At 37.6% G+C, this 22,768-nt stretch overlaps 2 protein-coding genes across 2 annotated transcripts; both read left to right on the forward strand.

The window, feature by feature from the left end:
- Positions 1–80: 80 nt before the first annotated feature.
- On the forward strand, positions 81–11,812 carry LOC117269064 (trypsin II-P29-like). The gene is made up of 6 exons (XM_033645893.2): positions 81–240; positions 1,951–1,971; positions 2,902–3,064; positions 4,032–4,303; positions 7,044–7,183; positions 9,877–11,812. The coding sequence occupies exons 1-6, from the start codon at positions 96–98 to the stop codon at positions 10,171–10,173; spliced, it is 1,038 nt and encodes a 345-aa protein (XP_033501784.2). The 5' UTR covers positions 81–95; the 3' UTR covers positions 10,174–11,812.
- A 1,053-nt stretch (positions 11,813–12,865) lies between these two features.
- On the forward strand, positions 12,866–22,278 carry jmjd8 (jumonji domain containing 8). Its single transcript, XM_033645380.2, has 9 exons — positions 12,866–13,100; positions 14,359–14,454; positions 14,912–14,960; positions 18,250–18,346; positions 18,464–18,532; positions 19,491–19,610; positions 20,009–20,076; positions 20,232–20,366; positions 21,738–22,278. Exons 1-9 carry the CDS (start codon positions 13,000–13,002, stop codon positions 21,816–21,818), a joined length of 816 nt encoding a protein of 271 aa, XP_033501271.2. The 5' UTR covers positions 12,866–12,999; the 3' UTR covers positions 21,819–22,278.
- Positions 22,279–22,768: the final 490 nt, after the last annotated feature.

The following is a 22,768-nucleotide window of genomic DNA, read 5'->3' on the forward strand; positions in this document are numbered from 1 at the left end:
CTGCTGCTGCCTGCTGTGTTTGGTAATGCTTATAAAGAAGGGAGGGTGTGGTATGTAAGGTGTTGCCTAGGATATGACAGTGGGACAGCAGCACAATGCACCTGACAGGAGGGCAGTGCACACACACACCTTCCTGTTCTAGCCTTTTCAAATCCTGCAGTGATTACTGTACACAGAAGATCCACATCATGGAGACGAAGCTGTTAGTTTGTGGTGTCCTGCTCCTGGTTACAGTTACAGGTGAGTGCTGTTAAATATTGTATCAGTAGAGTACAGGTGTTAATGATCTGTGTTTATAATGAACGGAAATATAAAAAGAATAGATTGAGTGATGTGTTTCTGTGTAATTTCTGAGTTAAAACATATGTATCAGAATGTCTGTTAATGTATTTACTGTTTTCTTTTTTCCTGTTGAGACAGTCTACTATAATACTATATCACTAAAGAGCAGAGGCACAAACTGGTTTTCATTTTAATATCAGACTAAAAGTAAAAGCTCAGCTCACATTTTAGTCTGAAAATGTAAAATACACAGCCTGTCCTGATCTCAAAGGTGAGGTAAAGTAGGACATCTCACTGATACTTCAGTGTCAGAAACCACATCAAAAAAAATATTTCACTTAACATGAAAATCCAGAGGAGCCAGTCTGACTCAATGTGTGTTCACTTTTCACCCTGAATGTCCTTTTGATTCACTGAACTGATTGCGAAGGTGGTTACAGTCACTCCTACATTTGAAAAAAGAGGGGGCAGAACAAAATACCTAAAAAATGTTATCAACGCAAACTTTTTGTCTAAAAATAAACATTAAACATTTAAGATTCCCAGTAGTGAAAGTGGACATTAACATTTACTCAAGTACTGTGCTGAAGTACAAATGTGAGGTGCTTGCTTGTTTCTATTTCATCCTTTACAAATTAAGATTTTAAAAATCCAGACAAGATCAGCTTATAAAATATGATGCACTGTAATAAATTAAGCTTCCCAACATCATAAGATAGTTTATGAATTAGCTTAAAATTAAATATATATATATTGTAACACCTACAGGGGCACTTATTGTAACTGCAAGCTCAAGCATGAAAGTCCCTCTTAAGTCAAAGTACACAAGTATTATCAGCCTTATTAAAGCCTCAGCAGTAAAAGTCAAGGCAGTGGTTCCCAACATAAGATTCAGGCCCCTCTTAAGGATCACCACATAAATCTGAGGGATTATGAGATGATTAATGGGAGAGAACAGAAGAAGAAACTAAGTTCTGGTGCACCAATCTGTTTTAGTCTCTGGACGTTTCTCTAATCTTTGATTTGTAACATACTGAACATTTGAAGAGTTATCAGAATGAAACCAAATGAGAAGTTTAGAGGAGAGATAATTAATAGGCATCTGAAATGTGACAAGGAGATACAACTACTCCGATGTTTTTTGTAAAATCAAACAGATTTGGAACCACTGGTTTAATCTTCAACAATTTGTATTGTATACGCTTTTATCATGTTTTTAATGTAATAGCTTAATTAGAAAAAGTAGATTTATGAAGTAGCATAATATGGGAGGACTTAACTAAAGTACAAGTACCTCAACAACCCACAGTACAGCAGTGATTTTTGCTGCCGTCTGCAGCATCATAAAAATGTGGCAGCCCATAATGCAGAAATGTAATCGATACTCCTTTACACTGTGCTTCAGTGTATTATAGAAACTAGGTTCAGGCAATAAAATGTTTTCATTTACCACATCACACATTCCTTACTGTAGAATCCTCTAATCCTCTTTCCTGTCTGACAACTAATTTGTTTTCTTGGACATCATTCATTTGGCTTAATACCACAAACACCCACCTCACCCAGCAACATGACATCATGATGGATGCAACAGGTACTTCTAGAGAGAGGAAAAACCAGTTGGTTTTGTTTCTTCAAACTTAATGTGTTATTCTCTGTCTCCCACAGGAAGCAACGCACAGTCAGATGGTAAGTTACACTGTCAGGTATTCTTTATCCATGTAAAATCTCTTTTGCAGAGACAACACACTGTTTACGCACAACACACACACACACACACACACACACACACACACACACACACACACACACACACACACACAGTAAAGTAAAGGCTGAAGTTTCAAAACAGCCTCTGAGTTCTCGACATGAATCCAGTCCAGGTTTAAAGGGTCTAAACAGTGCTCAGGAGCTTTTAGCCACAATTCTGCTATTTTTACATTCCTGTCCACTTACTGATTAAAACACACAAGATGGTAGTTGTATTTTTGAACTTTGAACAGAGCCAGGCAGTGGCGGACAAAGTATTCAAAATCAAACCTTTTTTACTTCGTGATCGTTTTTTATTAACACCATTTATTCAGTACAGGTGCTATGGGTACAGAGAAGGTGACATATGGCTTGAACATTCCTTCTCCCACCCTCAACATACATACCCATCCAAAACACCCACCCACATACAGTAATACCTTTACACACACCCCTGAAACCCCTACAGTCTTTATCTGTCATCCTGTATCTTTCCAAAGGCTAAGAATTGAGGACTTTGCTTTGTTGATTTTTTTTTGATAAATGCTGAGTGAGTGTGAAGGCAGCCAGCGATGTGCAATCATTTTCTTTGTTGTGGTTGAGCCAGCAAACCAAATTGTCCTCTGTTTTATTTTTACCAAACTCAGTTTAGAATCATCATTAATTTAGAGACCAGTTGGGTCTATGGACCCAGGAGTCCAATATGTCTTATCGCATATGTTGAAATGGATCAACTGATGGTTTGGGTGTATTCAAACTAATTATTCTCTTATTTTCTGGTCTGGAAAATCAACATAAGACTGAATAAGTTTGATGGTCTTCCTTTCTGCACACTACAATTACATGAATTCTGGTTGTTTCCTTCCCTAGTTTGTGGCACTGCACCGCTTAACAACAAGATTGTAGGAGGTGAGGATGCTACTCCAGGGGCGTGGCCCTGGCAGGTCAGTCTCCACAGCTTCTCCGGACATTTCTGTGGAGGTTCCCTGATAAACAACGAGTGGGTCCTGAGTGCTGCTCACTGTTTCTCCAGGTGAGCTCTGAAACTGACTGATAACCAGTGGTGAAATGTCACTGAGTCATTAACTTTACCACAAATTTAAGGTATTTTACTCAAGCATTTCCATTTTCTGCAACATAATACTTGCACTCCACCACATCTCAAAGGGATATTTTGTACTTTTTACTCCACTACATTTGTATGACAGTTTTAGTTACTTTTTAGATTACAGTTTTAATCCCCCTCCTGTCCAGTGAAAGCCATTTACAACAGCGAATATTTTACTGCACAATAAATGCTTTTACTTTAGGCGCTTTAACTAAATTTTGCGATAATAGGCTACTTTTACTTAAGTAAGATTTTAAATGCAGGACTATTACTTGTAGTGGAGTATTTTCACAGTGCAGTTAGTACATGTAGTTAAGGAGAGGATCTGAATACTTCCTCCCCCACTGCACATGACTCAGCACTTCACCTGTACAAACAGAGTGAGTTTGTACAGCAACAAATAGAGAATATAATGAGGGTGTGGAAAAAGACCATTAAAACCACAAAACATATTTGTCTCATGTAATTAGAAATACTCATATCTACACAGTTCAGATCTTTATCATTCCACAAGAGGAAATTATCTTTGCAGCAGGGCAGCATAAAAAATAAAAACAAGACTATCGAAGACACTCAAACTACTGCTGAACAGACACAACACAATAAAAAATAAAGCTGCACAACTAAGAACAGGGATCAAATAAAATGCTAAACTTGCTGGAAACACGGGAGCAGTTCATAGTTAATTAAGAATTAATTTTTCTACTTTCAATACATGAAGTTCATTTTCCTGATTATGTAGTGCATCCTTTTGCTAGAGTCAAATTTCCATGGCAGGACTTTTACTTATAGTATTTTATAGTGTTGCATTAGTACTCTGGTGTTGGATCTACAGGCCTCCATCACTTGGTCTGTCTCTGTAGTTAAACATGTTGTCTCTTTTGTGTCTCAGCTCCAGCACCTTTGGTTTCACCGTTTATCTCGGACGTGACAGCCAACAATCCATCAATCCTAACGAGGTGTCTCGGTCACTGTCTCAGATCATCAGACATCCAGACTATGACAACACCCCAAACAACAACGACGTCGCCTTGTTGAAACTGTCCTCGCCTGTTGAATTCACCGACTACATCAGACCAGTGTGTCTGGCGGCAGCTGGCAGCACGTTCCCAGCCGGGACGACATGTTGGGTCACCGGATGGGGAACCATCCGAAGTGACGGCAGTAAGTTGTTTTTTAAACATAGCCTATTATTAATAGTTAATGATTGTATGATGGATGAATTTAGTTTTTATTGCTGTGTTTTGCATACGAGGGAAGCTGGGGTGTGTTTGCACACTTTTTACTTATTGCTATAGCTACTTCTGCAGCATAATTTATGTTACGTTATGTTATGTAACATTTTAACCGAGCAGCAAATGAAAGATTAAGGTCTCAGCTATAAACACCTGTTTTATTGTACACAAATGTTTTCAAAATAAGGTAGTTTGTAATTAAAGTCATGTTGTGCATCTGTGTATCTATATCTGCATATTTTAAACTCAGAATGTCTGATTACTTTTACTATTGACCAGTCAAAATAGTATTTAACTTACATTGTACACATTGTTTTAAACTTTCAAAATAGTTTTAATCTTTTTAAAAATACAGTCACTGTCACAACTCTTTTACCACTGGTTGGTACATGTGCAGCCAATCCCAAAGTCAGCATGCCAGCTAACCACACTCACAATTGACACAAATTTGTGATAATGTTTATGTTAGTTAGCTAGAATTACTTATCACAGACTTTAAAATCTTTTATCAAAATGCAGCTGATACCTTTGACTATTAACCAGAAGTAACACATTTCAAATATCTCTGTCCAAAGCAGCTTGATAATATTTTTATCCATAGACCACTTTTTTTTTACTTCTGATAGTACCAAACTGAAATGTTATCCTCATCAAAACATTTGATTTCAGATGTTTTAGCATAGATAAGTGCAGGTGAATAGGGCAAACATTTTTTTTTTATCTTTAAAGGACCAAAAAATAGCTGTGTGTCAACTAACCCCGATCTCCCCTAGACTATATGACAAGTAAGACCTTGAAAATGGAAATCCATCTGATGGAACAAGTTTGTCAGATCTTGCAGAATTACTGTTACAAGTACAATGATTTCAAAATCTTAAAGTACCAAAGTACTCATTGTGTAAAATGGCCCATATCAAAATAATGTTTATTATATTATTGGATTGTAATTATTGATGCAATAAAAGCAGAAAATGGAAATACTCAGGTTAAGTACAACCTTTATAGAAATATGGTATTTATTCAATGCTTATTATTTTGAATGCAGGACATTACTTGTAACTAAGTATTTTTACACTGTGGTATTATTACTTTCACTAAAGTAGAAGATCTGAGTACTTCTTCCACTGCTTGATGTAGGTTGTGTTTTCAGTTTTCTGAGTAGTTTTTTGATCAGAAAATGCACAAAAGGAAATTATAGTGCTCATGTCCACTGGCTTCTTGTAAACAAGTAGGCCTATTAGCTGTTTTTCTTTTGAGCTGATGATTCAACCAGGAGAGTTTCATTCCTGTCCCAACTGTGACTCAGCTAACTCTGTCATTGATTGACATGAATGAGACTTTTACTGCAGGAACCAGTGCTACCTGAAATAGCCTTTTCAAACCTGTTGTGCGTCAGGCCACATACTCAATCAGTGATGTCACAACAGGTGTGTCCATCAGCTCCACAAACTGCCATGACATCACTTATTGCCTAAAGTGAAAATGTCCTGTCAGAATATCAAACCACCCACTGGGCTTAAAGGAGCAGTCTGAGGTGCGGAGTCATCCTATAGATACCTGACGCCAAGATGACGCCTGTTTAGTTCAACAGCCAGGCACATATGCTAACAGAAGTTTCCTCTGGGTTGTGCAGCTCACTGAATTTGCGCAATAGTGTTTCTCCTGCTGGCGTTGCCTACAAGTTCCTGCTCAGCTCATAGATTACAGGGAGTGCTACAGATTTTTCTCACCATGAGGAAAGTTTTACAAATATGAAACCACCATGGATCAAGAAATCATAATAGAAAGACTCATAATTGACCTTGCTTGCAGTTTGAGCTGTCTTATCAGCAGTTTTACAGGCGTCTTTTTTATAATGGTGGGCTATGGGGAAATGGAGAAATGCTTTTAGGGCTGCTGGGGATATTTCTGCTGCAGTACCGTGAGTGGCCACTGGGGAAAAATGGAAGCAAGGGTGAGCAGCTTTCCTGAGGGCCTGGTCATCCTCCACCACCTACCTTTCTGTCTGTCTGATCAGATGAAAATATTGATATAACTGATTGGTTTAGACACTGGATCGACTACTCACAGTCCTGTTTCTGCAGGAAAAACTTATTCTATACTTATATATTGCCCAGAGAGAAATAACCGTTTGAATGGACCTAAAGGCACCTATACACTGATTCTAGGCCCTCCCAGACTAATGTTGAAAAGGCTAACACAACATTTTAAGGGCCATTTTATAATACAGTTTAAAAGACAGGTCCAATGATTTGATTATTGTATGTTGCCTATTTTTTATTCAGTCAACAAATCTTATGTGCAGACCCAAACCAACGTGTTAGTCCGTGTCTTAATACTTCTCTGACTTCCTGTCTGTGGCTCTCAGCTCCAAGACAGTGATTCCTTCTGAAGACATAAATCGTTCTCACAAATGTGTAGTTTCATGTTTAATTCACTACAGCAGCTGGTCACTGTAGTTTTTATCAAACAAACAGGAGGAAACAGTGCATTTGCTGTGGACTATTTTCAGCAGCAGATTAATCTACATTTGTTGCTCAGATGAGTATTTGGGGCAGCAGGATGGTGTGTGTGAGGCTCACTGATGTGTTCTGAATAGTTTTTTCAGTGGGGCTTTATGGCATAGAGGAAGAAGACTTAACATTAACATCTATTTTCTTCTTGTTCAGCTTCTCTGCCATTCCCACAGACGCTACAGGAGGTGAGTGTACCTGTGGTGTCCAACACTCAGTGTAGCTCCTCCTACAGTGACCTCACAAGCAACATGATGTGTGCTGGTTTGGAGGAGGGAGGAAAAGACTCCTGCCAGGTGAGTCTGTCTGCATACCCTTCTCTGTCACCTGATTAACACACACATTTTAAGCTGCACTGATCTATAGAGCTGTGACTGTAGCTGGTTGCAAAGAGTTTTTTTCCCTGTCCTGTACCCATGTTATTCCTCTCGCTGAATTTGTATCTGCAACTCGTAGCGGGATGCAAGTTTTTATTGCACTACATTTGTACATTTCCTGCAATTTCATATAAATCAACTAATAAATGATGAGGTATTATTATAGATGAAAGCAACATTATGCAAAAAAATGTATTTTTGAGATCTGGCACCCCTACAATTTTGGGGTGATACACCACTGTCATATACACAGATCTTCAGCTTGGCTGTGGTAACTTGAGTTCAGCCAGTGCAAACCCCAGTGCTGGGTGTCTGAAGCCAGACTGCCTGACTCCCCGCAGGATCAACAGACTTTCTGTTGCTGCCAATACACAGGTTAGACCCGGAGCTGCCAGCTTTTGGGAAATTTTTTCCCAGGAATTTCTGGCAGAAAGTCATATGGGCAAACCTCTCCCATGTGCGGGCTGCTGCTGGGCATCAGCGTGCTGTGACCCCCTGGTGCTAAGGTTTGTGCCAAGTGGCAACGTCCAAGGCTGAAAAATGAAGCCAATGTAGAAGTGCCAAAAACTACAGTTCTTTGAATGGCCACTTGAGGCTGACTTCGAAAGCTAGTCAGTCCACGTAGACCCACATGTTAAAATGTCCAACTTTACAGCAGAAATAAACATGTTTATAGCCTGGTACAAAAAGCAGTTTTGGTCTCTATAGTTTCAACATTCATGGCAACGGTACGTGGTGTGAATTTTTATACAACTCACTGATTTTTATTAAAGCTTAAAGTTATGCATAATAAATGGCGTGGCTGCAGGTTGTCTGTGAGGCGTCACCATAGTCTATGAGTCATTTTATTAATTTCATTTTATATATTTGACTCATGACCATATCATATGGTATGGAGTACAAACATTACATACAATAACAAAACAGTGGCACACGGCATGACAAAAGTACAACCAATGTTACTGAAACAAAGGAAGGACATTCTTCAAAAAAGCACCTATTTTGCAAATTACTTTTGGCTTATCTGATTGTAATAACGAAATAAATTTAAACATAGATGGACGGTTTAAGTAATACCTTTCTCTGTAAGTCCCTTTATATCTTCCAGTGACTTTAGAAATTTTGGTGTTATTTACTCTAAAATTACAAATAGCCTGTCTGTACCTTCGGTTTTCATGCAACAGATACTTCTCCGGTTTAAACTCTTGTTTAATTTCGACATATATTTGTCACATGATGTCATAGTTCTGAGCTCGCTTTGCCACTTTTGTATAGCCTCTGTTCAACTGTAAGATTTAACCAGTTGATGTTGTTACACCTTTGTGTGAGCCAGAGGTAAGGCAAGCCACATTCATCCAGTATCTGCAAGACAAATGGAGACACATATACACCCATATTATGCAGGCTGAGCAAATAGTTGTTCATTATTTGAGTTTAGTTTCTTTACCCTCTATCAGCCTCCCCTAGTAGCCAATAATTCTCTCTTTAACTGCAATACAGAGTTGATATCTTCCTCTAACATTCTATAGACAAAAAAAAAAGATTAGTTTAGACAATAACCTCCAGGTTAAGCAGTTATGAATATGATCCTTAGCTGCAGCCTCAACCAAAAATATATCATCTTCCAGTAAAAAATAAGTCATAACATCATACGTGTATATATAAATGTCTATGTTCTTCCTAACTCCCCAGAGACCATATTATTGCAGGTTGTCATTTCAGCGTTTAGGGTACAGTTTAGAAATTTAAGATGTAGTTTTTCCAATATATCTATTCTTTCAAACCCCCACACTTCACACGTGCACAACATAACTGGTGTAACCAGCTTGTCAAACAGATCAAGTGTGATATCTACACATAAAACAAATTTTCTACATTTACAGGGAATGGCAAACATTGCGCAAGAGCCATTATAATTCAGTTCCACCCGTCACTCCTCCACAGCTCCACCCCTTCGTCCATATATGGTCACTTCCTGCTCCAAACATCCAAGATGGCAACAGCAAAAATGCCAAACTGGAGGCTCCAAAACAAGTCCATGAACAAATGGTTGATGTCAAGGGGGCTAAGTCCGTTATTTTTGCGCTGGCTAAATATGTGTTACTAGTACAGCTGTTAACTAAAGGGCCATCTCCAGAGCTGCTTGCTCTCCTCCCACTAAGGTCTCCTAGTGGTGAGGAGTGGGGCGGAGGGACTGCTGGGAGTGCTAGCAGAGATACCCTGCTATGTATCTGATAAACAGAGAGAAAGCGGCAATCACAAATAAATCAGTGTATGAGAAACTGAGTGCTACAGGGACGATATTTAGCCAAGTTATAGAACAAGACAGAGGTTTAATCGCTGTGGTTCACTCAAGAAAAAGCCAATGGGATTTTCGATTATTGCAGAAAGTGACATGCAAAAGTTTATAATACTTACACGTTTTGTTCAGTAAGATAATCAGTAAGTATTGTTCAGTAAGATAATCTTCACAAATAAACACACCTTTTTTGATTCTTTCAGATACAATCACTAAAATTAAAAAGTTAACATTAGGTCAAATGATTTCCATAACAGGCTGTAGAATTGTATTGGTGTGCTGGTGATGTAACTGACATGTCTGACCTCTGCAGGGTGACTCTGGCGGCCCGTTGGTGACCAAAGACGGCTCTAAGTGGGTCCTTGCTGGAGTGGTGAGTTTTGGAAGAGGCTGTGCTCTGCCTGACTTCCCAGGAGTCTACGCCCGAGTGTCCGAGTATCAGAGCTGGATCAGCAGTCAGATTAGCAGCGAGGATGGCAGCACCCAGCCGGGCTTTGTTGCTGTCCAGAGCAGTGGTTCAACATCAGGAACTGCTCGACTGGTTTCCCTCTCGCTTCCTCTGCTCCTGTCCTTGCCACCTGTTCTTGTTTCTTTTTTTGTGCTTTCATAAGATGCCTAATGATGATAAATGCACCAGTATGAAGTCAATGTCAATTAAGTCAATGCTGCCTTGTGGTCTCACTTCGCTTTTGTAAACTCATTTATATCTAAAACAAGGAAAAAAATCTGCACATGGAGTGAAACATCTTGTGCTGAAGAAATTTAACAGAAAGACATCAGAAACTTTTCAATCAAGAAAATTACTTTTGATTTACAAACTTGAAAAGTCTGCTGATTATTTTCATTAATTAATTGTTTTGTTTTAAAGATGACAGAAAATAGAGAAATGAGTGCTTAAAAAGCCCTTTTTTAAATAAACTTTCCTACTTGTAGCATCTTTTTTCTGTCTTCTGCTCTTCAGCTACAACTTGTTTAAGGTTTTTCACAAGAACATAGACATTTATATATACACATGTATGATGTTATGACTTTTTTTTAACTGGAAGATGATATATTTTTGGTTGAGGCTGCAGCTAAGGATTATATTCATAACTGCTTAACCTACAGATTATTGTCTAAACTAATCAATATTTTTTTTGTCTATAGAATATTAGAAAGTAATGAAAATACCCCAAAAAATATAGTTTCCCATGGCCCAAAGAGATATATTCAACATACTTGTTTATTCAAAATCCACTGATATAAACTTTATCATAAAACAACAAAAAACATTCAACTTGTTAGTTTAATTAATCATTTTAATAATCATAATGTGTTTGATTATAATTAATTAATAAACAGAGCCATTTAAAAAGGCTCTGCTAACAAAAAAAATAATACTGACTTTAGTGCATTATATAAAAAAAGAGAACTAAAAGATGATAAAATTTCCCAGTTAGTGACTCTATTTCCTTATTGTGTTTTGAAATTATGAATTTAATATTAAGCTTTAAAATTAAATTGGAAAACATTTATTTGAAAAGGCTCCTAAATTTACCCAATTTCCTCTAACATTAACATTTTCCATTTTGTGATCAATAAGTTGAAAATTAAACATAAAGATGTTAAATTAATGTTAAGCAATAAACTGACTGATTGTGAGGTAGCGTATGACCCTTAGAAAATGTGACCTAATTAAAAAATAATGATAATTTAAAACCTTTTTTGAGAGGAATTTATCCTTTTTGTTATAAATCATATTAACTCACCATTTAATAACAATAAAGAAATAGAAATATTGACTTGCAAGTTTGATTGCCTTTTCTTTTCAATTTCAAATTTTAAGTTTTACAGTGCACATTTAATCAGATTTAATTAATCAGGTCATAAGGCTTTTTTTTTTACCTACAAAACTGAAAGTTGTGTATGAGCACAAATATTTAAATTAATGAAGTTCTTTAATGTGTCTTGATGGTGGGAGCATGTATATCTGTGTTAATATGGACTTAACTGCCTCTTTTTTTAACTCATTAGGGGCCTACTGTAATTATTAATGCCTTGATTTTTTTTGTTTTGCTTTTTGCACTGAAAACGTACAACTGTGATTTACTCCTTAAATATACATGAAGTGCAAATAATATTTATCTTTTACATTCAGTCAAACATTAAAAGCAGCTGTCAGTGTGTACAATACAACAAAAATGTAACACCAAATACCACGTGTATATCTGTTTGACTGTATTATGTGAAATAAAAAAATTTTTCCCTGATGTTTTTAGTTTTGATTATCTCCTTCTGTGAAGTGACTGTAAAGGAAAGTGAATGAGAGAGGAAGTAGTAGGGTCCTTAAGTAAAAGTACTTATACCACACACTCTGTCACAAGTAAAAGTCCAATTGAAAATGTTACCCAACTAATCATTTATTGAAGTACTGCACACAAAAATAATATAAGTTACTTTATGCTGCACTGATGGGGTTAGTTATAAAAATGATTATAATCAGTCATATTAATAACATTATACATTATACAATATACATTATATGTATATAACATATTACATCTACATGTTATTGGTTCAGTAAAACTGCTTCAATAACATATATACATCATAATTGTAACACTCTGATTAGAGCCATTTTGCATAATACTTTTACTATTTTATAAGTCATACTTTTATACTGCATTTTGCTGTTAATATGCATGCATACAGTAGGCCTATGAGTAAGATTTTGAATGCAGGACCTAAATATATGGGCTATGTTTCAAAAGTCAAAAATCCCAATACTTCTTCCACTACTTGCATGTAGTCAGTAAAACAACTATACAGTCATAGTTTTATTGGTATAATATCAAATACAATATATTTGATACATGTAATATGTAATGTATATGTGTTGTATACACCCACAATGCATCAGATATAAATGTAAACTATAACATATTCTAGTACACAATACCATATAAAACAGAATATACTGCAATGTAATATTGTGTAATCCAATATAAAGGACAGTCATGTTGTTTGTATTTTAAGTAGGCCTACTGCCAATGGTGGAGGATGTATTCAGATACTTTCTTTGAATAAAAGTGCAAACAATAGTACAACGTTTTTACGTAAAAAATGACTTAAATAATCCAAATAGTTTCCAAATAGTTCTCTGTCCAGCGATTAACTGATTAATCGTTTCAGCTGTACATCTTCACATCCCTTTTTAATGTAAAAACCTTAAAATGCAAACTACGTCAAGCTGTCGGATAAGTTATAAAGAACACTTCATAGTTCCCAGGAAACTTGAACTATGCACACGGTCAGATTAATGTGGTGGTTTCTGATTGGCTGTCGGGCAGGAAGTGAAGGAAGGAAGAGTACAGTTTATTCTCAGGGATAATGCGAGATATTCACCGTATTTTCTCCTAAAGTTTGTTAAAATTACGTCTTCGGGCTACAGTTTTGAATGGAATATAAAATAGCTGTGTTAACTACATGTACACAGTTTGTGCTGTTATGTTTCATCGGACTGAAGGCAGCGGAGCCGTCAGATGACGGAGGCGGCTGGTGAGTCAATAACACCGGGTCAACACTAAACTGGCACATGTGTGAAGTTATTATTGTGATTATAATTATTATTATTACATAATGACATGAATTTTACCACTTGCAAAATTTCTCCAAGCTTCGCCTCGATACCTGCTACTCTGACCGAGTTTCACACCAAACCCACTTGAAATTTTGTCATTTTAGCGTCTACCTTGAAAACGAGCAAATTTGAACACATCATAAGGGGTTTGGGGTCGCCAGGAGAAACAAGAAGTCACAAGAGCTAAAAAGGGAAAATAAGTGTCAACACCATGCACAGTTTGAAAGTAAGATGGTGAGAGCTTACAGAGATGCAATTGTGGAAGGTAACTCAGTATGTTTACTCATTTGTAGGCTACTTTACCAAAGGATAAGATAAGCTTTATTTATCCAGAGGGAAATTGCTGTGCAGCAGTTGCAATACAACGTGGGGAGAGTGAAAATATAAAAATCCAAGATAAGGTGCAAATAAGGTGCAAGTCCACATTAAAGCCCATTGGCTGGGGCTAATTTATGCCCAGATCAGGAGTAGGAATCAGTCTAGGTGGGTTGCAGATATGTAAGTACAGTTTCAGATATGAAGTACAGGTAGTGTAAGAGTAGGTGGTTAATACAGAAAAAGTAAATATTTCCAGTGTAAGTATACAGTCAAAGTACTTGTAATTTTTTTGCTTAAGTGTTTTCATTTTATGCTACTTTATCGTCTTATTCCACTTCATCCCAGAGGTAAATATTGTACTTTTTACTCAACTACATTTGTCTGACAGTTACTTTTTAGATTACAGGTTTTCATCCCCTTCCCTCCCCCTCCTGAAAACCATGTATCTCGAGATGTGTTGATTGTGACTGTGATGAACTGAATGATGAAGTGTTTCTTCATATGCTGAGAAAATTCTCCCACTTCTTGAGCTAAATAAACTCTTTAAACAACTTCTTGGATCAGCTGGAAAATGCTTTGTCACAAAGCTGAAAACAGGGCTGTTTTTCTGACACCGTGAAAAGTTGCCTTTTTAGAAACACATGGTTTTCACAGGACAGTTACGGTACAAACACATGATGATCTTATAGAATATGATGCATTGCTGTAGATTAAAATACCCAGCAGTACATAAATGAGTTAAAATGAGCACAAACTTAAACAACTACAGCAGTTAAATGTAACATAACACAACCTGCATTTTTCTGCACGGGGAGATTTATGTTTTGTTCTAATGTTCATGTCTGCCTCTGTGTTCAGGTTATTTAACTCAGATTCCAGATTACAGGATGAAGGTCCTTGTAACATCGATGTGCTGGACGGCTCTTCACTCTCACATCAACAGTTCATTGAAAGGTATGTACAATAAATAAGCTCATGTCTCCTAAATAAATTAATTAAATATCAAAGAATACTGTCACGACATAAAATACACTTGTGTATTCAAGGTCTAAAAGGCTGCCGTACACTCAAGTTACAATTTTTCTGAGATATTTGATTTGTTTATTCAGATAGTCTTGTAATTAGGCTATGGATTGTAGGGTGTAAACTATCTAGTGTCACCATGGCAACCAGCCTAAATACACTAACACCCACCTTGAAATGCCACAGAAGCGCCCTAAACATATGCTGATTAAATGTTTGGTTTCAAAAATGCCCTGAAACAGTGAAAGATAGCCTTCAAATACCACATTTACACATTCAGATAACTTATGTTCTATCACCAATCTAAAGATACTTTTTTTTATATATTTGCATAAGACATCTCGCATGTATTCTGACTCTAACCTACGGGTTTATGATGTTTCCTCAGATATGCATACAGCAGACCGGTGATCCTCAGAGGTCTGACTGATAACACGGTATGTATTGAAACACTTAGTCATTTATGTTGGCTGCAAACACCATGAGTGATTCATGTTACTGCATTAAACCTGCACAGTTGCATTTTTAATTGTAAATGTTTCAAATAACTGTTATGTGAAAATCCACCCTCTGACTGTAATTATTTGATTGGCAACCACATCTTTATGAAAATAAGAAAAATATACAATCACAATGTAAAGTAAAGGGTGGATTTTTTCCTTAAATGCATCCAGCATGCAGCAGTGGAACAAGTATTCAAATCATTTGTATAGTGTGGTGATTTTTACTCAAGTGTTACAAGCAAAATGTAGTTTAAGTATCAAACTTAAAGTAGTTGTTATGCAGAATAGGTTATATTATCATAATATTGGATCATATTTTTTTTATACATTTACATGTAAACAGTACTTTATTGTTTCAGTTGGTTTAGGTGAAACTTTTTTTTTTTTTACAACTTTATATACTATTGCAAAATATCATATTTTACAAACTTATCACATGTTTTCATGTGAGATCTTAAAGGGATAGCTCAGTTTTGGTTGGGTTGTAAGGGTTGCTTATCTATAGACAGTATATTACTGTACAAGCAGTAGATGTCAGTAAGTACGCTCTCATGTCGAGAAGCAGGGTGGAGTCCTACATGAAAAAAGTCCCACCTGAAAAAATGAATATCAGTTTAACTGTACACTAGATTTAGAATATTTTCATCACTTAACCCAAATGTAAGACAGTCATTTCCAACTTTCCAGTCACTCTCTTCAAAGCCAGACTCCACTGAGAAAAACAGTGATTTAACATTGCTGAACAGACGAGCTGCTGGTCTACCGCTGCCTCGATCAGTTATTTTGTTTGTGTTGTTGTCAGACTTGGGTATTTAAAAAGGTTAGTTCAGTTTCACCAAAGTCACAGATTAGCATAAATTAACTAACTGGTCAAAGCAGTGGTAGCCCAGAAGCTTCTGCGCTCAGCAAGCTGAAATCATAGTTTTGTCAATGGAGTCTGGTACCTTTGATGACAGCATAGATGGGGAACTGAGGCTGTTGGAGCGGGCTGTCTGATGGCAAGGTAAAGCGGTGAAAATACTCTCAATATAGCGTACACTTAAACTGATAGTGATTTTAGGTTGGAATTTTTTGCTGACTAAAATACATCTTGTCACTGACCCCCATCCACAGCAGTACATTGCTTAGCTTCTATGTTTGATAGTAGTAGTACATAGTAGTTTGAAGTAGCATAAAACTACACTTAAGTGCAGTATTTGAGTAAATTACTTAGTTACTTCCCACTACTACCAGCATGTGTATACTGTAGAGTACAGTCTGTAAGTGTCGGGACAGTTTTTATTGTGCTGTAAGTTTTGTTTACAAGAACAACAGTTCTTCCACTTCTTATCTCAATTTAAATCTGAGAGTCACAACTTCTACGTCATTGTTTCTTTTGAAAACAACATAAACTGTCCCAACACATTCAGACTCTTAATATAGAGTAAACTACTAGGGGCAAATAAATATATATATATATATATATATATATATATATATATATATATATATACAGTACAGGCCAAAAGTTTGGACACACCTTCTCATTCAATGCGTTTTCTTTATTTTCATGACTATTTACATTGTAGATTCTCACTGAAGGCATCAAAACTATGAATGAACACATGCGGAGTTATGTACTTAACAAAAAAAGGTGAAATAACTGAAAACATGTTTTATATTCTAGTTTCTTCAAAATAGCCACCCTTTGCTCTGATTACTGCTTTGCACACTCTTGGCATTCTCTCCATGAGCTTCAAGAGGTAGTCACCTGAAATGGTTTTCCAACAGTCTTGAAGGAGTTCCCAGAGGTGTTTTGCACTTGTTGGCCCCTTTGCCTTCACTCTGCGGTCCAGCTCACCCCAAACCATCTCGATTGGGTTCAGGTCCAGTGACTGTGGAGGCCAGGTCATCTGCCGCAGCACTCCATCACTCTCCTTCTTGGTCAAATAGCCCTTACACAGCCTGGAGGTGTGTTTGGGGTCATTGTCCTGTTGAAAAATAAATGATCGTCCAACTAAACGCAAACCGGATGGGATGGCATGTCGCTGCAGGATGCTGTGGTAGCCATGCTGGTTCAGTGTGCCTTCAATTTTGAATAAATCCCCAACAGTGTCACCAGCAAAACACCCCCACACCATCACACCTCCTCCTCCATGCTTCACAGTGGGAACCAGGCATGTGGAATCCATCCGTTCACCTTTTCTGCGTCTCACAAAGACACGGCGGTTGGAACCAAAGATCTCAAATTTGGACTCATCAGACCAAAGCACAGATTTCCACTGGTCTAATGTCCATTCCTTGTGTTTCTTGGCCCAAACAAATCTCTTCTGCTTGTTGCCTCTCCTTAGCAGTGGTTTCCTAGCAGCTATTTGACCATGAAGGCCTGATTGGCGCAGTCTCCTCTTAACAGTTGTTCTAGAGATGGGTCTGCTGCTAGAACTCTGTGTGGCATTCATCTGGTCTCTGATCTGAGCTGCTGTTAACTTGCCATTTCTGAGGCTGGTGACTCGGATGAACTTATCCTCAGAAGCAGAGGTGACTCTTGGTCTTCCTTTCCTGGGTCGGTCCTCATGTGTGCCAGTTTGGTTGTAGCGCTTGATGGTTTTTGCGACTCCACTTGGGGACACATTTAAAGTTTTTGCAATTTTCCGGACTGACTGACCTTCATTTCTTAAAGTAATGATGGCCACTCGTTTTTCTTTAGTTAGCTGATTGGTTCTTGCCATAATATGAATTTTAACAGTTGTCCAATAGGGCTGTCGGCTGTGTATTAACCTGACTTCTGCACAACACAACTGATGGTCCCAACCCCATTGATAAAGCAAGAAATTCCACTAATTAACCCTGATAAGGCACACCTGTGAAGTGGAAACCATTTCAGGTGACTACCTCTTGAAGCTCATGGAGAGAATGCCAAGAGTGTGCAAAGCAGTAATCAGAGCAAAGGGTGGCTATTTTGAAGAAACTAGAATATAAAACATGTTTTCAGTTATTTCACCTTTTTTTGTTAAGTACATAACTCCACATGTGTTCATTCATAGTTTTGATGCCTTCAGTGAGAATCTACACTGTAAATAGTCATGAAAATAAAGAAAACGCATTGAATGAGAAGGTGTGTCCAAACTTTTGGCCTGTACTGTATATATATATATATATATATCGATATATTTATTTGCCTCTAGTATATATATGTATATATATATGTATATATATATATAATTATATACTGATTGTGTTTTAGAAATTTAGGTTGTCGTGCTCCAAGTCGAGTTTACTACAAGAATATGGGGCCCGGAAAGTTCGGCTCAGTACAGCTAACACTTACTCTTACAGGAAAGGTACGCATGTCTAACACTGAGATTCTGCATGTAAAATTCATAACCTGCATTTTTTGGTTTTATTTAGTTACATATTGTTTGAACCGCCAAACACTCACTATGATGATTGTGTTCCAGTGGACGTCCCTTTGCAGGAGTATGTGGACATTTTACTGAAGCCTCAGTCTGTAGACACTCTCGGCAGCGGTGAGTTAACACACTTTTACACCTCAGGAGGTGTCAGGTTAACATCTTGATTTACAATATTTCTGGCGCTCTGTGGAGAATGTGAGGTGGCCAAGCCATTTCAACTTTGTTTTCTCCTGTTAATGTTTTTTGCCTCACCTGGACAAAAGGGTTGACAGCAGAAGATGTGCTTTGTTTGATTGCAAAGTTCTTTACGGCTCATTTGTGATTCATGATTTTGCGATACATATATGAAACTGACCTGACTTGAAAATTTAACTGTTTTTAAATGTTTTGAAGTTTTGAATGTGCACAAGTTCAGAGGCAAGACTCAAAAGCATTTAGTATTAATTATTCTCAGTGACTCACCAGTAATGAAGCTCATCTTTAAGCTTTTCCTGAAGGTCGTGAGTCGATATATTGTGTATTTTTCCTCTTGTCACTAAATCTCATGTGCAGACCCAAACCAACAACCTGCTAGTCTGTCTCTTAATACTTTGTCGACTTCCTGTTTGTGGCTCTCTGCTTCAAGCCCATTAGTTCCTACTGAAGACATGTATCTTTAAAAACAGAAAAATATAGTTTCATTTTAAAAAAAGACTAATTTCCTAAAACAGCTGGTCATTGTAGTTTTTATCAAAATACCAGGAGGAAATAGCGCATTTTTTGGGGACTATTTTCAGTGGTGGATTAATCCACATTTGGTACTCTTGTGAGTATTTGTAGCAGCAGGATGGTGTGTGTGGGATTGAGTCAAACTAAACTACAGTGTTTTGTCTTCATGTAAATGAAGGGACATGTCACGCAGTACGACAATGTGACTCACTGGTGTGTTATTAAAAGTCTTTAGACAACAATTGAGCTCTGTGGCATAGAGGAGGAAGATATATCAGGCTTTGATTCACAGATAATATGTGTGAGCAGATACATTCACTGTTGCTTTATTGCTGAAAAGAGCCCATATTTCTCTCTCCTACAGACACGCTGTATTTTTTTGGAGACAACAACTTCACAGAGTGGCAGAGTTTGTTTGAGCTGTATGAGTCTCCACCATACGTCCTGCCTCACACCAGCGGAGCGTACAGCTTCGGGATCGCAGGTCAGTGTTTGTTCTACAGACTCAGAGTCCTGGAGGATTTCACTTTGTCGCCAGTTTCTCTCTTGTAGTCTTATCATGGCTGAGCTGTAAAATGCTCTGTGGAATTCAGACAGTAATGTTTAAAATAAAAAGAAGATTAAAAATAAAGACTCCTGAGGTCTTTTAAGAACATTAATACTTGTACCTCTGTGCTTCTTAAATCTTTTTAATCTACTGCATCTTTGTTTTTCGTTTTTGTGGGATTTTTGAATGAAGTGTTTTATTAAACAAACTTTCTCAAAGTTTTAATACAATGACAGCTTTGTTTTCTGTGATTAAAATGTATCAAATATGAAAATCATTTATTACATGAGAAGCACAACCTGCAGCTGTAACTCAGATCCACTTGTTGTCTTCAGGTCCTGGAACAGGAGTCCCCTTTCACTGGCATGGACCTGGTTACTCTGAAGTCATCTATGGAAGAAAGGTGGGGAAAAAAACTTTTTCTTTAGTCTCATGCACGTTGTGTTGATTTATTTCATCCTAAACTGTATTGTCATGATTCAGATTCTGTTGATGCATGAACACAGAGAAGCATATTAGCATTATAGTTGAGGGAATGAATCATTTGTGATCACACAGCGTTGGTTCCTCTACCCGCCTGACAAGGAACCTCATTTCCACCCGAACCACACCACCCTGTCCTGGGTGATGGAGACCTACCCCAACCTGCCAGAGGACGAGGCGCCGCTGGAGTGCACCATCAGACCTGGAGAGGTAAACAGTTTGTGTTTTACACAGGCAGTGCAGCAGAGAGCAGTTTATATGCCTCCGCACCGGCAATAGCCCTGGCTTGAGGCATTATGTTTTTGGGTTGTCTGTCCTATTTTCATTAATGTAAGATCTCAAGACCACCTTGAGGGAATTGCTTCAAATTTGGCACAAACGTCCACTTGGACTCAACAATGACAACAATTTGCCAGTCAATGGTCACTGTAACCTCACAAAACATGTTTTTGACCAAGAATTCATCATTCTCGGAACCCATTGGCTGTATTCGGCGTCTGACTTCTGGCAGACGGCGATACAGCCTCTGGGGACAGACCCCTGATTTTTTTGGCATTCCGGTTTGATTTGGGCAGAGGAGGCGAATTTCCATTTAACCTGGCAACAACTGCAGCCAGCTCAAACGTGATTAGTCCATATCACGCGTACTACAAACAGCCTACAACCGGCAACCAGGGCTCTTCTTCCTGAGGCAAGATCTCCGGGGTTTGCCTACAGACTCTACATTCACTGAATGTAGAGTCTGTATATAGAGACTAAGAATTCATACACTATGACACAATTTCACACAAATGTAGTTGGATAAAATGAAGTGATGACATTTTATATCCAAAAGGTCAAAGGTCAACTTCACTGTGATATCATAATGTTCTGCAAATACACTTATTTAGCCATTACTTAACATCATAACTCAGGAACAGAAGGGGAGACATTTGGTCAGATACTAAATTGGTGACACTACTCTTGGGTGCCCACTGCCCACCCTCAAACTGTGCTGATTGTATAGATCCTCCGTGCTGCTGGTGGAAGATGTGTGTGAGGCATCCATGTTTTCACAGACATGGATGTAAACTGTAACTGCAACTTGACAGGTTCGAGGAGGCACACAGCTGCGAGGTAGTGATTCTAGCTTAAAACAGTTTTCGGTTATTAATCATTTTTGTACACTGAGAAAATTTATTTCAACAGTCCATCAGAGCATCTCAACATTCCCTGTGGAGTGCCATGGAGCTGTTTTTCCTGTTTCTCCAGTCTTTTGGCAGAATGCTGAACCCTATCGTGTTTGTGTTGTAAAGCACTTTAAGTAGTCGCTAATACCAGAAAATTGCTGTATAATTTAGTCCAGTTACCACAATGCTCTCTGTTAAAAGATGCTTTCTAACAATGAATTCTAAACTAAAACATTTAAATCATATTAATTTCCTTTCGTGATTAAATTGGTCAGTTTTCCTGCTCACAGCATTAATTTGACTCCTGGATAACGCATGAACATGATTAACATAAAAGCCATTAAAGCACAATGTTAAAACTCACATCGCCCGTCTAACAGGGTTCACAGAAGATTTTATTGTTGTTTGTCAGGTGCTCTATTTCCCCGACCGCTGGTGGCACGCAACGCTCAACCTGGACACCAGCGTGTTCATCTCCACCTTCCTCGGCTGAGCTTCATCTCCAGTATTTTTATTTGAAGGAACTCATTACATCTGTTTTATCAGTTTGTCTTCCAGTGTAGATTGACAAGAGGAGAAACACTCACAAGTGGATCCAACAAAACAAATGTTTAAAATATTACATATGATATATGATGTTCTTGGTGATGATGAGAGTGATGAACTGTGATTTCTGGGATCTTATTTTAGTCTAAAGCACCACAGTTACATTCCAGCTGAATCTTTTTTTTCCCTCTTTAAATTCAGCCATGTTTTCTAATAACACAATAAAAATGTGTTTTCAATGACCAAAGGAGCTTAAGAGAGACAACGTTCTGCAGGTTGTCACACACAATGATAAGTTACATTTCTGTCAGGATCAACTTTTGATAGAAATACATGTAAATCTATCATCATATCATTTTTCTCAGTCAGTTGAATTTTCTTCAGTTAATAAAGCACATAACATCTGATCCAGTCAGTGTCTTTTGTGTAATAAAGATGGTTGCTTTTAAAATATTTGCAGATCATTTCTATGATTCTATCAGCAGATATAAGATCATGTGTCTTGTTTCTAACAGTCCAGCTGTGGCTGATGTGAATGTCGTTAGTTCTCCAGATATTTGGTCATGAAAAGCAGTGGACACATTAAAATGTTGACCTGTTGACGGTGCTAGATGAAAAGTCAAATTGTCATCCAATAATTGTTGACATATTTCAGTCTGGAACACAGTAGTGGACATGAACACTTACAAGTGCCTTCAATCACTGAAGGAGATGAAACTGAAACTCAGATGTAGAAAACATGAAACATTTATTTTATCACAACACTTTCAAACATCTGTCTGCAGCAGGTTGATCAAAGATTTTCTGAGAGGAAAACGAAACATAAGAAGTAAATCTGATTCCTTCAGTTGACATTACAGTATTTTAGAAACAGAAAATCAGACTTTAACTTGATTG

This window comes from Epinephelus lanceolatus, chromosome 18 (assembly GCF_041903045.1).
Source record: "Epinephelus lanceolatus isolate andai-2023 chromosome 18, ASM4190304v1, whole genome shotgun sequence".
NCBI lineage: Eukaryota > Metazoa > Chordata > Actinopteri > Perciformes > Serranidae > Epinephelus > Epinephelus lanceolatus.

Coding starts and splice junctions, on each gene's coding strand:
- LOC117269064 (XM_033645893.2), top strand. CDS start 96: ATGCACCTGACAGGAGGGCAGTGCACACACACACCTTCCTGTTCTAGC. Junction 241..1,950: donor GCTCCTGGTTACAGTTACAG/GTGAGTGCTGTT, acceptor TGTCTCCCACAG/GAAGCAACGCACAGTCAGAT. Junction 3,065..4,031: donor GCTGCTCACTGTTTCTCCAG/GTGAGCTCTGAA, acceptor TTTGTGTCTCAG/CTCCAGCACCTTTGGTTTCA.
- jmjd8 (XM_033645380.2), top strand. CDS start 13,000: ATGGAATATAAAATAGCTGTGTTAACTACATGTACACAGTTTGTGCTG. Junction 14,961..18,249: donor GAGGTCTGACTGATAACACG/GTATGTATTGAA, acceptor ATTGTGTTTTAG/AAATTTAGGTTGTCGTGCTC. Junction 19,611..20,008: donor GTACAGCTTCGGGATCGCAG/GTCAGTGTTTGT, acceptor TGTTGTCTTCAG/GTCCTGGAACAGGAGTCCCC.